The following is a 15374-nucleotide window of genomic DNA, read 5'->3' as shown; positions in this document are numbered from 1 at the left end:
GCAGTGTCACTGGCCCTCATATGTGGGATCCGAACCCGGGCCCTCTGGTGTCCCAATCCAGCTCTTAACCAATGCACCACTCGGCTGGCCCAAAGATAATTTTGATGGTGTAATATGCTTATTCTCTTTCATGTAGGCTCAGGTCCTCCTCAGTTTGCAGATTTCACAAGCAAATTCCTTTTCTTTTATTTTCTGCAGAGTTGACCCCTTATTTGGGATGTGTGAAAAATTTTTACAGGAAGTGGACTTTTTTCAAAGGTAAGTATTTCATTACTGTTCCAGCTTGTTCTGTTTTGGTTATGCAGAGAATAGCACTTATAGAGTGACAAGAGCAATCACAAGCAAGAATTCTTAGGTTAGCCCATGCAGTCACGCTATTATTTGTGGCCATGTGACCTAAATTGTGTATTTTCTTTAGTGGTGTATAAACTTCTCTAACCTTACTTAGCTTCAAACCTAAACCTACAACAATAGGATAATAAAAACATCAGAAATCATTTGCATTCAGTACTCAGCTGGGCCATAAAAATACAAGTATTATGTGGGAAAACTCATAAATCTTTTGTTGCAAAGGCACAACTTGTCTGTTCTTACTTAAACCACTGTTAGATTTCTCTGTAATCTACAAAAAAATTGTTCCATAATTCTGTGGGTAACGTATTTTGTAGAATAGATGTGTTTTCTCAGAGTTCTGTCGAAAGCAAGTCAGTTAAAACAGATGCAGTAGATGAGTGGAAGGCTTGGTGAAGTAGTGGGAGTCCAGGTAGTGACCAGACATGTGGTGTGCTAGCAATAGAAAACTGGGAGGAAAGCATTTATAGAATTTTAAAGCAATCAATTAAGTCTGATATTTCATTCTGCCACCCTTTGTCCCAACCCCCATGAACTTTACCAAACCTGAAGTTTATATGACTACACGTATTCTTTTTTTTGTTTGGGTGATGACAACTTCCTATAGGGCTGGGTTGCAATACCACCCTTTACCAATAGGTGCTGCTCTCTAGCAAATGGTGCAGTCTACCTTGGCTCTTTAAGATTCTGGCTTCAAATCTGAACCAAGTTCATGCCTTACTTTTGGTTTTAGATTATTTAAAGTAGTCTGATTTTGCACAGTTGGGTTGAAGAGATTTTTGGAAAGGTGACAGCTCTGAATTACCAGAGTTCCTCATCTATTTGGAGTTGCACATTCTTTCTTAATTCAGCTTCTCAGTCTCCACTGATGTCACCTCCTCAGAGAAGTATTATTTGACTATCCCCTTCCATAAGGTAGAACTACTATGGAATCAGCCAGAGCTGGGAATAAGTTACTTACCTTTTAAAGTCTCAATGCAACATCGTTCTCTCTGAGTCTCAGTGTTCCTATCACTTGAATATAAGCTCCATTAAGATAAGAATTTTCTTCTCTTTTGCCCACAGTTATGTCCCCAGTGCCTAGGATAGTATTTGGCACTTGGTAAGACCTAAAGACATATTCGTTAAATTAATGAATCTATATATGAAAAAAATAGCTCTAACACTACACAGGAGTTCTGGGAGGATTAAATAAGATAATGTAAAACATTTAAGAGTATACCTTGTATACAATGGGTTTTCAGTAAACAGTCTTTTATGATCATATCACTAAGATGTAATTAGCTAGGTACCTGGCCATCTCAGTCAGGAATCATGAGCTCCTTCAGTTCATCACTTTTCCTACCATGGGGCTTAGCAGATGTTCGGGGCTCAGCCTGTGGCAAGTGAACGCACAGTCATTTGCTTCTGTTTGTTCCTCCAGGTGTTTCATCACTGATTTGCCCCATCTGCAGGACAGCTTTGTGGACAAACTTCTTGACCTTATGCCCCGACTCATGACTTCCAAACCTGCAGAAGTGGTCAAAATTCTACATACCATGCTGCGGCAGAGTACCTTCCTGCACCTCCCCCTTCCAGAGCAGGTCAGGATCTGTGCCGTGTCCCACCAGGCCTAGTCTGTGCAGACAGTTAAAGCTGCTCACCTTGGTAACCTTCTTTGGCCATTGGAGGAGCTGGGCTAGGGCCTGTCCTCAGATTGGCTCCCACATGCCCACCCATTAGCTAAGGAGGCAGCAAGACAAGAATTATGTTTTGTTGCCCAGGGATGACCTGGGGATTTAGAATCATTGTATTTTCTCCTTGCTTACAGATCCACAAAGCCTCAGCCACCATCATTGAGCCGGCAGGCGAGTCCGACAACCCTTTGCGGTTTACATCTGGGCTGGTGGTGGCCCTGGATGTCGACGCAACCCTGGACCATGTGCAGGATCCCCAGAGCACTGTGAAGGTCCAGGTCTGTCCGTGTTTGGTCCCCCAGAGGTTGAATACTGACTTTGTATTGAAGCATTTAACTTTAGCACCCCTTTAATCTCTACCTGATGGACAGAAACTGGGGCGGGAGATGAGATGAGCCTCTTTGGAGAGGAGCCTGGGCTTCAATCCCAGCTCTATTGCTGAACCTCAGGTTCTGCAGCTTACAAGCAGGAACAGTTGACCCTGAAATGAAATGTTGTAGGTAAAGCCCCTGGTACCCAGTAAGTGTTCACAAAATGACAGGGCCCTTTCCGTTCTTATAATGTGAGCTTAAGACTTGGTCTTTTCAGGGCTGCAAGCAAGTCATTTTCAGGCTGTGAGTGGGTCAGCTTGGTGAACAAAATTTATAGGTAGGAAAAATCAATCACTGGGGAGTACTTTAAGTTAGAAACAGATGCATCAAAGACGTGAGAGTTGCAGTAGACAGTCTCCAATGAAGCCCATTAAAAAGTACTACCCACTTATCCATCCATTCATTCTTCCTTCCATTCATCCATTCTTCCTCCCATCCATGCAGTAATGTTTACTCTACTGCACATGCTATGTGCTAGTGTTGCAAAGGTAAATACGTCATAATTTCTGCCCTCAGGCTGCTCAGTTTCACTGAGAGACAGACAAATGGTTCTGGTCGAGAGAAAATTACTTTTCCTTGCCTACAGAGCTATTTCCAATTTTTGACTAGTATAAAAATTTGAAATATACTTAAAAATATATTTTTAAAAATACTCTGGAGAGGCACTTAATTTGGAGAGTATGGTGGAGGCTAAGGGAAAAAAGGCTTTGTGGAGCTGCTCGTGCATGGTGAGGTCTGAAAGGATGAGTAAGAGCAAAGGATAGGGCCAAAGGAGGTATTCTAGGCAGAGGTACATGAATAAAAGTAGGGATGTAAGCACTAGCATAAGTGCAATCAGAGGACAGATAGCCTGGAGCAGGCAGGGAAAGCTTCCTGGAAGAGGCAAGGATGAATCCGGCCATGAAGATGGTAATATTTGCCTATGGTTGCAGTAATCTGGCTTCGCATCATGTATTATTATAAATTTTGAGACCCACAGAGAACTAATTCTGAGCTGGCTGTGCGGTTGTGCTTCAGTTGGTTTTAGGGTTTGGGGTTCCCCCCCACCCCCTCATGATAGTGGTTTTCCACCCTAGCTGCACTTTAAAATTATTCAGAAAACATTAAAAAGTACTAATGCACAGGCCTCAGCCTATACCAGTTACATCAGAATCCTAAGAGTAGGGCCCATGGATACCAGTTTGGTGTTTTGTTTCGTTTTGTTTTCGTTTTTTAGCTTATATGTGATGCTAATGTGCAGTCATGATTGAGAACCACTGTTTCACATTGTCCCTGAAAAAAAGTTCACTGACCAACTAAGCATAAATGAGATTATAGGCAGATTATTTAAGGGTCATCTGCTGAACTCCACTGAAAATTCCCTTCTAAAGCAGCCCCACTACACTCATGGCTAAACTGTTTGGATTCCTCTATAGTCGGGGAAATGGGAAAGTCAGGGAGATAGCACTCAGCTCTGTTAATTGGAAAGCACTGTCTCATCCAGCCACCGTGCCGAACACCACTTCTGTTCTGGACAGTGCTTTAGGTGCTAGGGATATAGCAGTGGACGTGACTGAGATTGTATCCAGATTATATTCTCTGTTAAAATAACATTCTTTAAAGCAGACCCTATAGGAACTCCTTTCAATAACACTTCAGTTAGCCTAATTCAGGCCTACTATGTTATACCTGATGATAGAAGAGGAGTGGTTTTTTTCTTTTTTTTTTTTTAGTTTTTCTGAAATTCACAATGTAATTCATAGGGTCATTTTCTTGCCCTGATCTACGTGGGCCACAGATGTCTAAGCTGCACTTGGGAGCAGTAGAGGAATGAAGGAAGGCTTCCAGCAACCATTTCACAGAGGGATGAGGCCTTTCACCAAGGGCAGTTTTGCTGAGAACTCTGAGAGATCCTGCCACGTTTATCATTTTCTTTCCCATGCTCATTACTGTTTTAGCCCTCTCCTGCCTCTCCTTTAAAAAAAAAATGAAGCCCAAATATTTTCTTTAAAGATAACAAGGATTAGGAAGCTGGAATAACTGCATCTTTCTGCTGTAGTAAGTTTGGGACCTGCAGGTAGAATGGTGAGTGGCAGCTTTAAAAAAGAAGGGTAGAATCGGGGGGTGAGCGCTAACATCTGAGGAACAATGAAATGAGATTATGGGGCAGGTGGACTGAGACATGCCTCCGAGTTTCAAACTAAAAAAGACCCGTGAGGTTCCCTTCTTCACCCTCATCAGTATATGCACACAGCGCAGGTCCTGTGTGGTTGTAGGGGAAACTTCATTTGTTCATGTAGTTCCTTTGTACACGGTACAGTGTAATAGGCCCTCTCCACAGATAGCTGTGGGGGTCCCCTGGGATGCTGAGAAAGGAACTCTGGGCAGTTTGTGAGATTTGAAGCACTCACTGGCCAGTGATTTAAGCAGACTCTCATTGAGCACTGTCTCTGTAGAAGGACACAGATAAACAGCTTCCCAGCTGCTTATAATCTAGCAGAGAGGATACAGTTACAAAATTACTGTTACTACTTGGTGTATGGTGATGGATGCTGGTCCATGACATGATTGAGAGCCATGGAGGGAGAGTCACCCTGATGAGGGTGCCTGGGAAGGCTTTTCACACCAGCATTTATATTTTTACCTATCCTGGTACTTTGTTAGAGACACTTTATTTCTCTTGCTTGTTCACCATGAATTCAGGAAACATGTACCAAACGCTGTTTTGTGCTGGGCGAGGGGGTATAGATGTCAGTAGTATTGCCCTCCCCTCAAGGAGCAGTCTTTTGTGAAGGCTGGTGTCACCTTTTTCTACCTCTTGTTTTGGTGTTCATAAGAGATGTCACCAGTGATTTTGTTAAAAGCTCATGGATGCAGCTCTTCTGCCTCTTTTTTTTTTTTTTTTTCTTTGTATCTGTCACCTCGCCTCTTAGGTCTTATATCCAGACGGCCAGGCTCAGATGATCCACCCCAAGCCTGCAGACTTCAGGAATCCTGGCCCCGGGCGGCACCGGCTCATCACTCAGGTGTATCTCTCCCACACTGCCTGGACAGGTAAGGAGTCAATGTGCCGGGGTGGGCAAGAAAATATACTCCTGGGATCACACCCACCCATAGGTGTTTGGTTTTTTGCATGGTTGACTCAGGCCTGCTGAGGATTATATTTGATTTCTTAAGGAGCTTAAAATCTCAAACTAGGTACATTTAGACTAATTGGCTGCATTGCTTTGATTGCTCAAGACAAGATTTTGTCAGAAGATACCATATTTTGCCATGTCTAATGTGCACTTTTTTACCTAGATTTGCGAGGGAAAAATGAGGATGCACATTATACATGGGTAGTACTAATTCCATATCTATATAAATGTTTTTAATTCTTTTATTTATGCTTATGAGTTAAAAGTGTACCTCTAGAAATCAATAACAATATCCATATCCAAAATAATACCATGGAATATGATAATCGATTTCATTGAAATTACAACAAACTTGCAACTACAAAGAATTCTTGGCCCTCTATGACATGTAAATAGCGTTAATTTGTTACCGGTACATAAAATTTCTTGTACCTCGTATCTGCTGTTGTTTTGTAATTATTTGTTACATATAATTTCTTGCCCCATAATGTTAAAAAATAAATGCTAAAATTCCTTTATAATACAAAAACAAGTATCTAAATTTAAACAAATAAAAATTTGAATTAAAACGAAAACTGTTTTTTCCTGAAAGTTTGGTCCAAAAACTTGGGGACTTGGGGTGTGCATTATACACGGGAGCACATTATACATGGCAAAATGTGGTCACAGATTAGAGTAGAATGGAGTCTCATGGAAAGAGCCATGGAGCTGGATGCCTGGAGACTATTGTATTTTCTTTCCTACCCCTGCCACTGACTTGCTGCGTAACCTTGGACAAGCCACGCTCCCTTCTAAATCTCTTTCCTCGCCTTTCAAATGAAGATGATAATTCTCTATCTACTAGTGAGTCCTGATGATTGCTCTGGTAATTAAACGGTTTTGTATTTCTTACCAGAAATTTAAAATCATTCTCTTTTTGTATGTGAAAAATTCAGTTCATTCCCCCAAAACATGTAAAATGACAACAGTTATTGCCTTCCCCTCCTACTTGGGCTGGTTTGTGGGGTAATGCAAAGTAAGATAATCTATTCAGGCTTTACCCTCCCATACAGGGGAAATTATTAGAGCCTCAATAATTTGTGAAGACAGGAAAGGTGCATAATTATTTTTTTTTAATTTATAAGAATAAAATGGGAGAACACTAGTGCAAAAGACATTGCATTTCAAGCTTGTAAGGCTGCTTTGGAAACTTTAAAAAGAGATACTCAGTCTACAGAACCTAAAATGGGGAGAATTGGCCTCGCTGGTATCTCCTAAATCATTCAAGATGATTCAGAAGCATGGTTGTTACTGGAGAAGGTGTTTAATTTGGTTTATTTTAGAAATAGATAGATGCCTTCTGGAATTTTCTTTCACTGCATTTTTAAATACATGAATAACTATTTAATGCCATTATTAATGGTTTTTCTCTATCAGGGGTGTTAGGTTATAGCTGTTAGTTTTAGATTTCTTTATGAAGTTTTCACAAAGAAGAAGTGGTGCTATTGAGACTATCAGGGCAGCCCCTTCCGGGGGTCTGTTGCCCCTGGCACAATTGAGGGAGCACCCAGCAATGCTTTTACCCAGGCTCTGCCTCCCTTAGCATCCCTCATCCCATATCCTTGCTGCCTGTAATGTTACTGCACTATTTGCCAAATCTCTAGCCCCACAGGAAGGTAGAATTCCTTATTCTAATCCCTTCTGTTGAATGGATCCTAGATAGGGAAAATGCTATGAGACAACATTGTTGTGGAAGGGTCAAGGCTCAGCAGGAGGCGGGGAAATCACAGGTGCTGGAGCTCAAAAGAGCCCGAAAGGTCCTGTGGGGCCTACTGACTTGCCCCTGGTCACATCGCAAGTCATTGCCTGAACCAGGGCTATAATCCAGGCTGTACTGAGCCTGCAGAATTATAATTCATCCAGGATTGCCTCCTGAGAGAGGTTGTTACCCAGTCACTATTGTGAATCTCTGTTTTAATTCTCTGCACAGCACTTACTAGTGTCAGATGTTTTTTCATTTGGTTTTTTTTTTTTTTTTAGATTTTATTGGGGAATTTGGGGAGGGGAACAGCGTTGGGGAATCAGGGAAGGGGAACAGACAAGTTGCTGTCCTTTTTTTTTCTTCAGTCTAGTTGTGGAGGATGTTGCTCACTGGTTCATGTTGGTATTATCATTGCGCTCTTCCTGGGTGAGGCAGATTGATCGCCAGCCATTGGACGGCGGCTCTTGGCAGCTCACGCTGGCTGCCAGCCACTCACAGTAGCTTACAGCAGCCCACTGCAGCAGGGGCTGCAGCCTACTCCGTCACTGGCAACTCACGGGAGTCCAGCTCCAGGTGGAGCTGTTGTTCACCATCTTAGCTATAGAGAGCGCAGCGTCACTGGCCCTTGTGGGATCCAAACCGGGGCCCTGCTGCTCAGAGCTGGTATCCCAAGCCAGCTCTTAACCAACGCGCCACTTAGCTGGCCCCTGTTTTTTCATTTGTTTATTGACTTTCTGTCCAATTAGAATGTAGGCTCTTCCAGAACAAGGAGCTTGCTCATTTTTACCTCTGTATCCCCAATACCTCTATATCCTGTATCTATATCTATACCTGACATGTAGTAGGTGCTCAACAAATGATAAATTGAATACAGGACTTGAAATGTGCAGTTAAAATTCATTTAATCCTTAGACCAACTTTCTGGTGGGAATGAGTATTCTGTTCTTCATTTTATAGATGCATAAATGGAGGCCTACGTATCTGGTTCATGGTGACACTGAGGTTGGCACTCAGATTTCCTAACTTTCAAATCCCTTGTGTTTTCACTATGCCATGCTTCTGCTGAGCAGGGACACTAAAGTGAAACATGTTCACATTCTGAATGTGCCTGTGTCTCCTTGCTCCTAATCCAGGAGATGGGGCCTGGTATTGGTGGGGAGCTCCTCCATCCGGTTCCTCAGCAGCTCCCTACCAGTGGCCTTTCCCCTGGCAGGCAGGATGCTGCCAGTTCAGAAGCTGTGAGTCACATAGACCGGGTTCCATGTTCTGACTTCCTTGCTGTGTGATCCTGAAAAAGTTAATTTACCTCTCTGTCTTATTTTCCTTATCTGTAAGATGAGAGTAAGAATATATACCTCATAAGAGAGATAGTCTTCCAGAACATGATGAGTAGGTTTTGTCACAGATGATGTTTTGTCTCATTTCCCCAGTGCCCGTTTTGTTCTTCTCTCCTCACTCCCTTCCTCTGATGGCACTTGCTTGAATTGTCATTCTTACTACATGCTAGTGAGGAAAGGCATAATGACCAGGTAGGGTCATGTCCTCTGACCTTACCAGGGTTTGGCTGCTGAAAGTGTTGTGAACCAGAGCTGGGTTCTGGCTGGGGGTTGGCAAAAGAGGAGAACATAGTGCAGAGCTGATACTGGAGTGTGGTACCAGAGAGCAGTGCTGGTTTCATTACAGATACATTCAAGGCTGGTATAAGGCCCCATGTTACGTGGGCGTGTCCACACCACATGAACCCTGGGAAAGGGTGATGCTGAGGCTGCTCTCTGGGGTTGGCGAGGTGGCTTTCGCTGCCTGCAAGCCTTTCCATACCTGCAAGTCTTTCCCTTCCTGGAAGATGGCAATCCAGTCTCTGCTGTGATCTCTAGGGAGAGTCAGGGAGAGTTCTGGGGAGGCACTGAGAAACCCTCTGCCCTTGTTCTTTTCAATCCATCCAGCCCTTAGTCCTGCCATCTGAACTACTCAGCCTTGGACTCCTCTTTAAGACTTGCACCTTTTGCTCCAGACACACAAAATTAAGGACATCCCAAGTTCATACTATTCTAGCTTGGCCTTCACACTGGCACTTAGGTTTTTCTGAAATCCTCTCCCCCTTCTTCTTTATTGAAGCCATACTGTTAATAGAAAGATTAATATCTTCTGTTTATGAACTGGGCTCAAATTCTATCACTGGTATGGATTTGGGCAGTCAGTTAAAACCTCTCAGAGCCTTGGAACTGTTTTGGGATTGTGACAGTCTTTCATGGCGTGTCAGGGTAAGAATTCTTGGGGTTATGTGCTTGGCACAGAGCAAATGTTCTATTCCAAAGCCTTCCTGGGCTCCTCCTCAGTACTTCTTACAGGCTCAATTAGAGTGTATACTCTGCTCCATGCAACTGTCTCCTCAACCAAACAGTCAGCAACTGAGGGAGGGTTAGTTCCCTTCACTGGGGCCTGCTACCTGCAGACAGCAGATCAGTATCATAACGTCACGTCATATAAGAACGAAAGGTTTAATGACATGAATTTAGGTCCCTGAAACATGCACCTGTTCACTGGGGAAAACTTTTGGTCAGAACTATTTCCTAATTAAAGACCTCTTCTCCACTAAGACAGTAGAGTCAGTGGTGCATGCAGCCTGAGACCCGAGATCAGCGGCACAGGAAGAGCGCGGTGTTCTGGTCATGACAATTGGCCACATGCGTGTAGCTTATGGCCCTCTGTCCTGAGGCTAAAGGCCTCTGTAGAAGAGGGTTTTGTAGTTTGCTCTCTGCTCCTCAGTAGCAAGGAGCCCACGGAGACCCAAGGAGGAGGTGACAGCCGAGAAGCAGTGTGTCTGCAGGCTTGGGGTCAGCCACACAGGATTCTGGCTGGGAAAGTGTTTTTGTATGGTGGCGGGGAAGGGAAGGGTGTGGGCCGATGAAAAAATGTTCTTGAAGCCCTACTGCTTCCATCTTTGATGTTGCTTTCACCTGACATTTCATCCCAGTTCCTAGCCATGTTGTTACAGAAGATCTCTTTCCTCTTTTTTTCCCAGAACCATGCCAGGTGGAAGTGAGGCTGCTGCTGGCCTACAACTCCAATTCACGCATTCCAAAATCCCCCTGGATTGAGAGTGGTGAGATCTCATCCCAGGTGGAAACCGGCATCGAGGGCACCATCCCCTTCAGCAAGTCTGTAAAAGTTTACATAATGCCCAAACCCGCAAGGCGCTGAGTCACAAGCAGTCTCTGTAGCTGAGGCCTAGAAGGCCCTTCTTAGGTATCACAGTTGGGCCAGAAGCCTGGAGGACGTCACCTGGAAGAGGTATATAGGCATAAGGAGGAACATGTGACCCTTATGGTCTCATCCGGTATCAAACAGGATAAATTATTTTGTACTAAGAAAACTGAAACTTCCAAGTTTATCCCCTCCCCAAATCCCTCCCCATAATAAAATTGAGAAAACACCTTAAAGAAATGTGTGTGGCTATAGGGTCAACATTTATACTATATGCTTACATTCCTTGGGTGTGAAACAAAGATCCGATTTTCGAGCCACCTCCAAAGAGCTGTTTGTTGGAGTCACAATTTTGTTTCTGAAAGCACTCGTCTATTTGCCAGGGCCAACTCCCAAGCAGCTTTCACAGCTGTACTTTTTCCCCATAGACAGTTCCTGAATGGCCTTAGATGTCCGTTATCTCACTGAGAAGCGCCTTCCCGAACTCAGGCAATAGCTGGGCCAAAGACTGAATGAATAGCTGGAGAAAGAATCATTTTTATTCCTGAGGGAAATTCTTGGTCTTGCCTGCCGTTATCCTTAGACCCAAGATAATAGAGAAAGGCCATATTTTAGAAGAGAAACCTAGATTATGGGAAAGAGGGATCCAGTGTAAGAAGTAAAATCACTTCTCACTACACCTGGGATGACTCCAGGGTTCGAGCTGCATGTGAGTTAAAGGTGCAGCCGGGGTGTAAGAGTGGAAAATGCCCCAGAGATGTTACCCGTGAGGGCCCTGTGCTCTGTTCTTTACCTGTCATATAATCCTCACGGCAGCCAGGTGAGACTTAGAGTTTAAGTCACTGGTTGGAAAACTACAGCAAGCAGTAAAGCCTGTATTCATTCAAATCCAAGTTGAGGCCAAAGGCCTGAGCTGTCCCACCTCAAGGGAAGTAGATGCAAAAGAGCCTTCAAATCTTAGCTTGCTATGCCTCAGTTTCCTCATCTGTAAAACAGCAATAACTATAACAAGAATTGTTGAATGGGTTTAATTAAATAATGCTTGGTAGAATCTGAATATGCAGCCAGTCTAGACCATATTTGGTACTTGGAAATCTCATAAAAATAATAGCAAGATCATACTCAGACTTGGAGCTGGAATTTGAATCCAAGCATGTTTGACTTCCGGTTTCATGTACTTGTGTGTGCCTGGCAGTGTCGTAAGCCATTTACACGGGTTAACTCATTTAATCCTCCCAACCATCCTAGGTACTGTTGTCTTCATTTGATAAACAAGGCAATTGAAGTTCAGAGAATTAAGTAACTTGGCATAGGTCACACAACTAGTAAATGACAGAGCTGGGATTTGAACCCATACAGTCATAACTACTATAGAGGGATTAAGGGAGGAAAAATCATCTCTAGGGAGCTTCCTTTTCTAGTGTGCTCATCTATTTTGTACATCTCAAGGATATGCCCTCAGTGGGCTCTCAAGTGTCAACAGTAGATGCCCTGGAAAAAGTGCCTGCCTTGGGGATAAAATGAAGCTTAAAGCCAGACTGAAGAATACTGTGGCCGACACAAACATCTAATGACAGTTGCTGAGTTGGAGCATAGACGACAACATTAAGACCCATGGCTGCTGACTGAGCCCCTTATGCCATCGCTATAGCAAGCCTTCAAGGAAAGAATGTGTTGGGTCCTTTTCAGATATAGTGCTTCTTTTATAAAAAACCCTTCCAGGTTATCCCCCATTTTACAGGCGGGAAACAGAGGCTTTGAGCTAATCTATTGGGCAAAGCCTGGACTTGATTTTAGGTCTTAAAGCACAAAATTTAGTACTTTTTCCACCAAAGGTGGAGCCATCGTAAGGGGCAGATTTTGGCTGAGTGTCACTAAGTTTTTTAAGGCTGTGTAAGAATTGAATGGGCTGCACCAGGAGATAAGGAATTCTCATGCTGGATGTGTTCAAGCAGAGGTTGAAACAAGTTCCTGACAAGTTTGTTCTGGAGGAATTCAAGTATCATATGACGGGCTGGGCTCAACCTTTTAAATTCCTTTTACCCTGAAGTCTCAGGTTCTGTGAAATATGAGAATCTTGATTTTTCTGCATCTGGTTCTATACTTTTTCACTGAAGTGAAAAAAATGACCTTATATTACAAAGACCTGCAAGGGAGCATAAAGATCACTGTGGTGTGGCACCTTCATTTTACAAGTGAAGATACAAGCCCTCAGAGATCTAGTTAGTGGTGAAGCCAAGGCTAAAAGCCCGGCCTCCGGATTTTTAGTCCAATATGATTTTCATAACGGGTCTATCGTTCTGTTCTGTCTTTGTCCGCAGTCTACCATGCAACCAGCAGTCAAAGCCAGAGAAACCCTGGTGTCACTTTGCATTTCTTCCTCACCCTTCATATAAAGCCAGCCATTAAGTCCTTTAGATTCTGATCACTTAAATGATTCTTGACTCAATCCTCTTCTCATTATACTCACTATTAAAACTGATGCAGGCCGCCAGCATCTCTCCTAAAGTATGGCATTGGTGTCCTAATGATCTCCTTGTCTCAAATCTTGCCCCCTTCAGCCCATTCTTCACACAGCTGTCAGTAATCTTTCTAAAACTCAGAACTGATCACACCATTGCTCTGCTTAACCCCCTTTAAGTAGATCACTTCTGGTCCCAGGATAAAGTCTAAACTCCTATCCTTGAAGGCTCCTCATGCTCCTGCGGTTGTCTGCAGCCGCATACTCCCTGTCCCAGACATTCCCTGTACTTCTCCAGCTCTAGAGAATTACCTGCAGTTGTTTCCAGTTCTCACCTTGTTCTCTTGCCTCGGACCTTTGGACCTGCTGGGCCCTGGAATATGCTCTTTGGATTGTCTTCTGTGGTTCCTTCTCTTTAGGGCTGAGCCTCATTCTAGAACCTATCTGTGTCTCCTGTGGGCTTGGTGCATTGTTCCCACCTATACATTCTTCAAGCTTGGTATTTATTGCAGGTTCACAAACAGAAACCCCTAAAAAAGGTAGGTGACAAAAAAGGAGTCAAGAGGCTTAGAGGAAGGCAATCGAGACTGAAGAATCCGAGAGCACGCTCTCTGTCAGAAGGCAGTTACTAATCAGCTGCCCTCAGTTGTTTATAAGGTTGGGCCTGGTGGTGTCAAATCTGCCAGTTCTTTCAGAAAAGCCAGAAATCTGCATTTTCATGTAAAAAATACCCACATAAAAAATCTTGGTTACTAAGGCAGATGTTAAAATTACTCTGAGACAAAGTATGTTTCCAGGTAGATTTGTGCCAGTTTGCAACTTCTACATCATTGCTGTGTGTTTACATGTCTTATTTCTTCCAAATAATCTGAGTACCTGAACAGTGAGAATGTCTGTGGTGTATTTCCAGCATAGCTCCTGGCACATACCAGATAGGAAAGAATGAATAAGTATAAGAATCCAGAGCAAACGTAGTGCCATGCATGCCTGCAAAAGCCAGCCCTGAGATTCAAGTTTCTGGAAGGATTTTACATTTGGCTTTGACATGATTGACTTCAGCAAACAGAATTATGGGAAGACAGATACACATCTAGCAATTGGCAGACTTCTTAAGGAACTACTTAAGCAAGAGGAAATCAAGTGTGGGCAGTGAGGGCTCTGCAACCTACAGATCGTTACGACATGGACTAAGTATAGCGTCATGTGGAAAAATAGCTTCTCCAGGTTCTGTACAGTTCGAGTCTTGACGATGTAGAATGGATTCAGAAGTAGGGGCTGTTTATTAGCAATTTCTATATAGCGTTAATAACCTTACTTCCAGATACTTCTGTCTCTAAGAAGTTTGTACTAAGTTCACTTTAATGTGGAAACAACTACATAGGAACATTGATTACAATTACAATCACATCTAATTCAATAACCACTGTCTCACCTTGTTTGAGAAAAAAATTTTTTTGATTGCATCAATAGAAAAAGTCTGAATTTTATTTCACATCCCTCCTAGCTATATATATGTACCTAGCTTTATGACCTGAGGGAACTGAGACCTGGAAAGATCCTTTCGTCTGACAAATGGCTGGTTACAGAAAGGGCACTGAGCAGGACATCCCCAGACCTGGGTGTTAGGTGTGTGAGGATCTCACTCCCATGGCCTCCTAGAAGGTGTATGGTAAAAAAGATCAAGACACATCATTGGTTTCTAACTGGGTCTGCCACTTACTTGCTGATTGAACTCAGAAAAATTCCTTTACTTTCTATTCTGATGGGTCTTAGCTCATCTTTTCTTGTCAAGTCACATCTTAGGTTGCTGCTCTATGGATTGGCTAAGGGGTTAGGTCAGTGCCTAATTGGGCCAATCAAGTGACAGGATCATGTGGAGCGAAAATCAGCTTTCTGGGGCTGCTACTTCAATAAGGGTTGGGGGTGGAGCAATTTTGTTTGGTTATGGCTGTGATAAATATCATACCTAGTAAATGTCTAGTTAAAGAGTTGCCAAATATTTGTTTGGTGAATAAATGAACATCTCATTCTTTAAGATTTGGCTTGTGTTATATCCTTAGTGATGCCTGCCCTAATTTTCCATCCTGGTAGGATAGGTTAGTCTATCATTTGTGCTACCTCTGGATCTTGTACCTATTATATACATGTTAACACATTGTATCATTGTCTATTTGTCTGTCTCTTCCACATAACTCCTGAGGGTAGGAACTATAACTTATTAATTCCTGTACACCCAGCGCCCAGCAGTAACTGGTCATAAGAAAATTAGTAAGAGATTCTCTGAATGGGCAGGAAAGAGAATTACTGAATAAATGAGTGAAACTGGATATAGTTCCTTTGGGCTCCAGCATTCTATGAGTCTATGAAATCATAAGCTGCTATATTAAGAACCATAAAATGAAACTAACTGGCTTTACACAGCAACCCTATTAATAGATAATGACAACAGTGGAT

General features: G+C 43.0%; 1 protein-coding gene across 1 annotated transcript in view; it reads left to right on the top strand.

Annotated features, from left to right (window-relative positions):
* The window catches only part of LOC109376008 (integrator complex subunit 4-like), a gene marked incomplete at its 5' end in the record, with an annotated part of 80706 nt that extends 66624 nt beyond the window's left edge, over positions 1–14082 (top strand). Inside the window, 5 exons of the mRNA XM_019631647.1 lie at positions 199–258; positions 1775–1934; positions 2162–2305; positions 5311–5431; positions 10278–14082. Of these exons, the coding sequence (XP_019487192.1) occupies positions 199–258; positions 1775–1934; positions 2162–2305; positions 5311–5431; positions 10278–10456 (664 nt within the window). The remainder of the gene's footprint in view (positions 1–198; positions 259–1774; positions 1935–2161; positions 2306–5310; positions 5432–10277) is intronic.
* Positions 14083–15374: the final 1292 nt, after the last annotated feature.

The sequence above is a fragment of the Hipposideros armiger genome, unplaced genomic scaffold, assembly GCF_001890085.2.
Source record: "Hipposideros armiger isolate ML-2016 unplaced genomic scaffold, ASM189008v1 scaffold_1030, whole genome shotgun sequence".
Lineage (NCBI taxonomy): Eukaryota > Metazoa > Chordata > Mammalia > Chiroptera > Hipposideridae > Hipposideros > Hipposideros armiger.
Note: the sequence above shows the minus strand (reverse complement) of the source record. Positions and strands in the feature narration are given on the sequence as shown.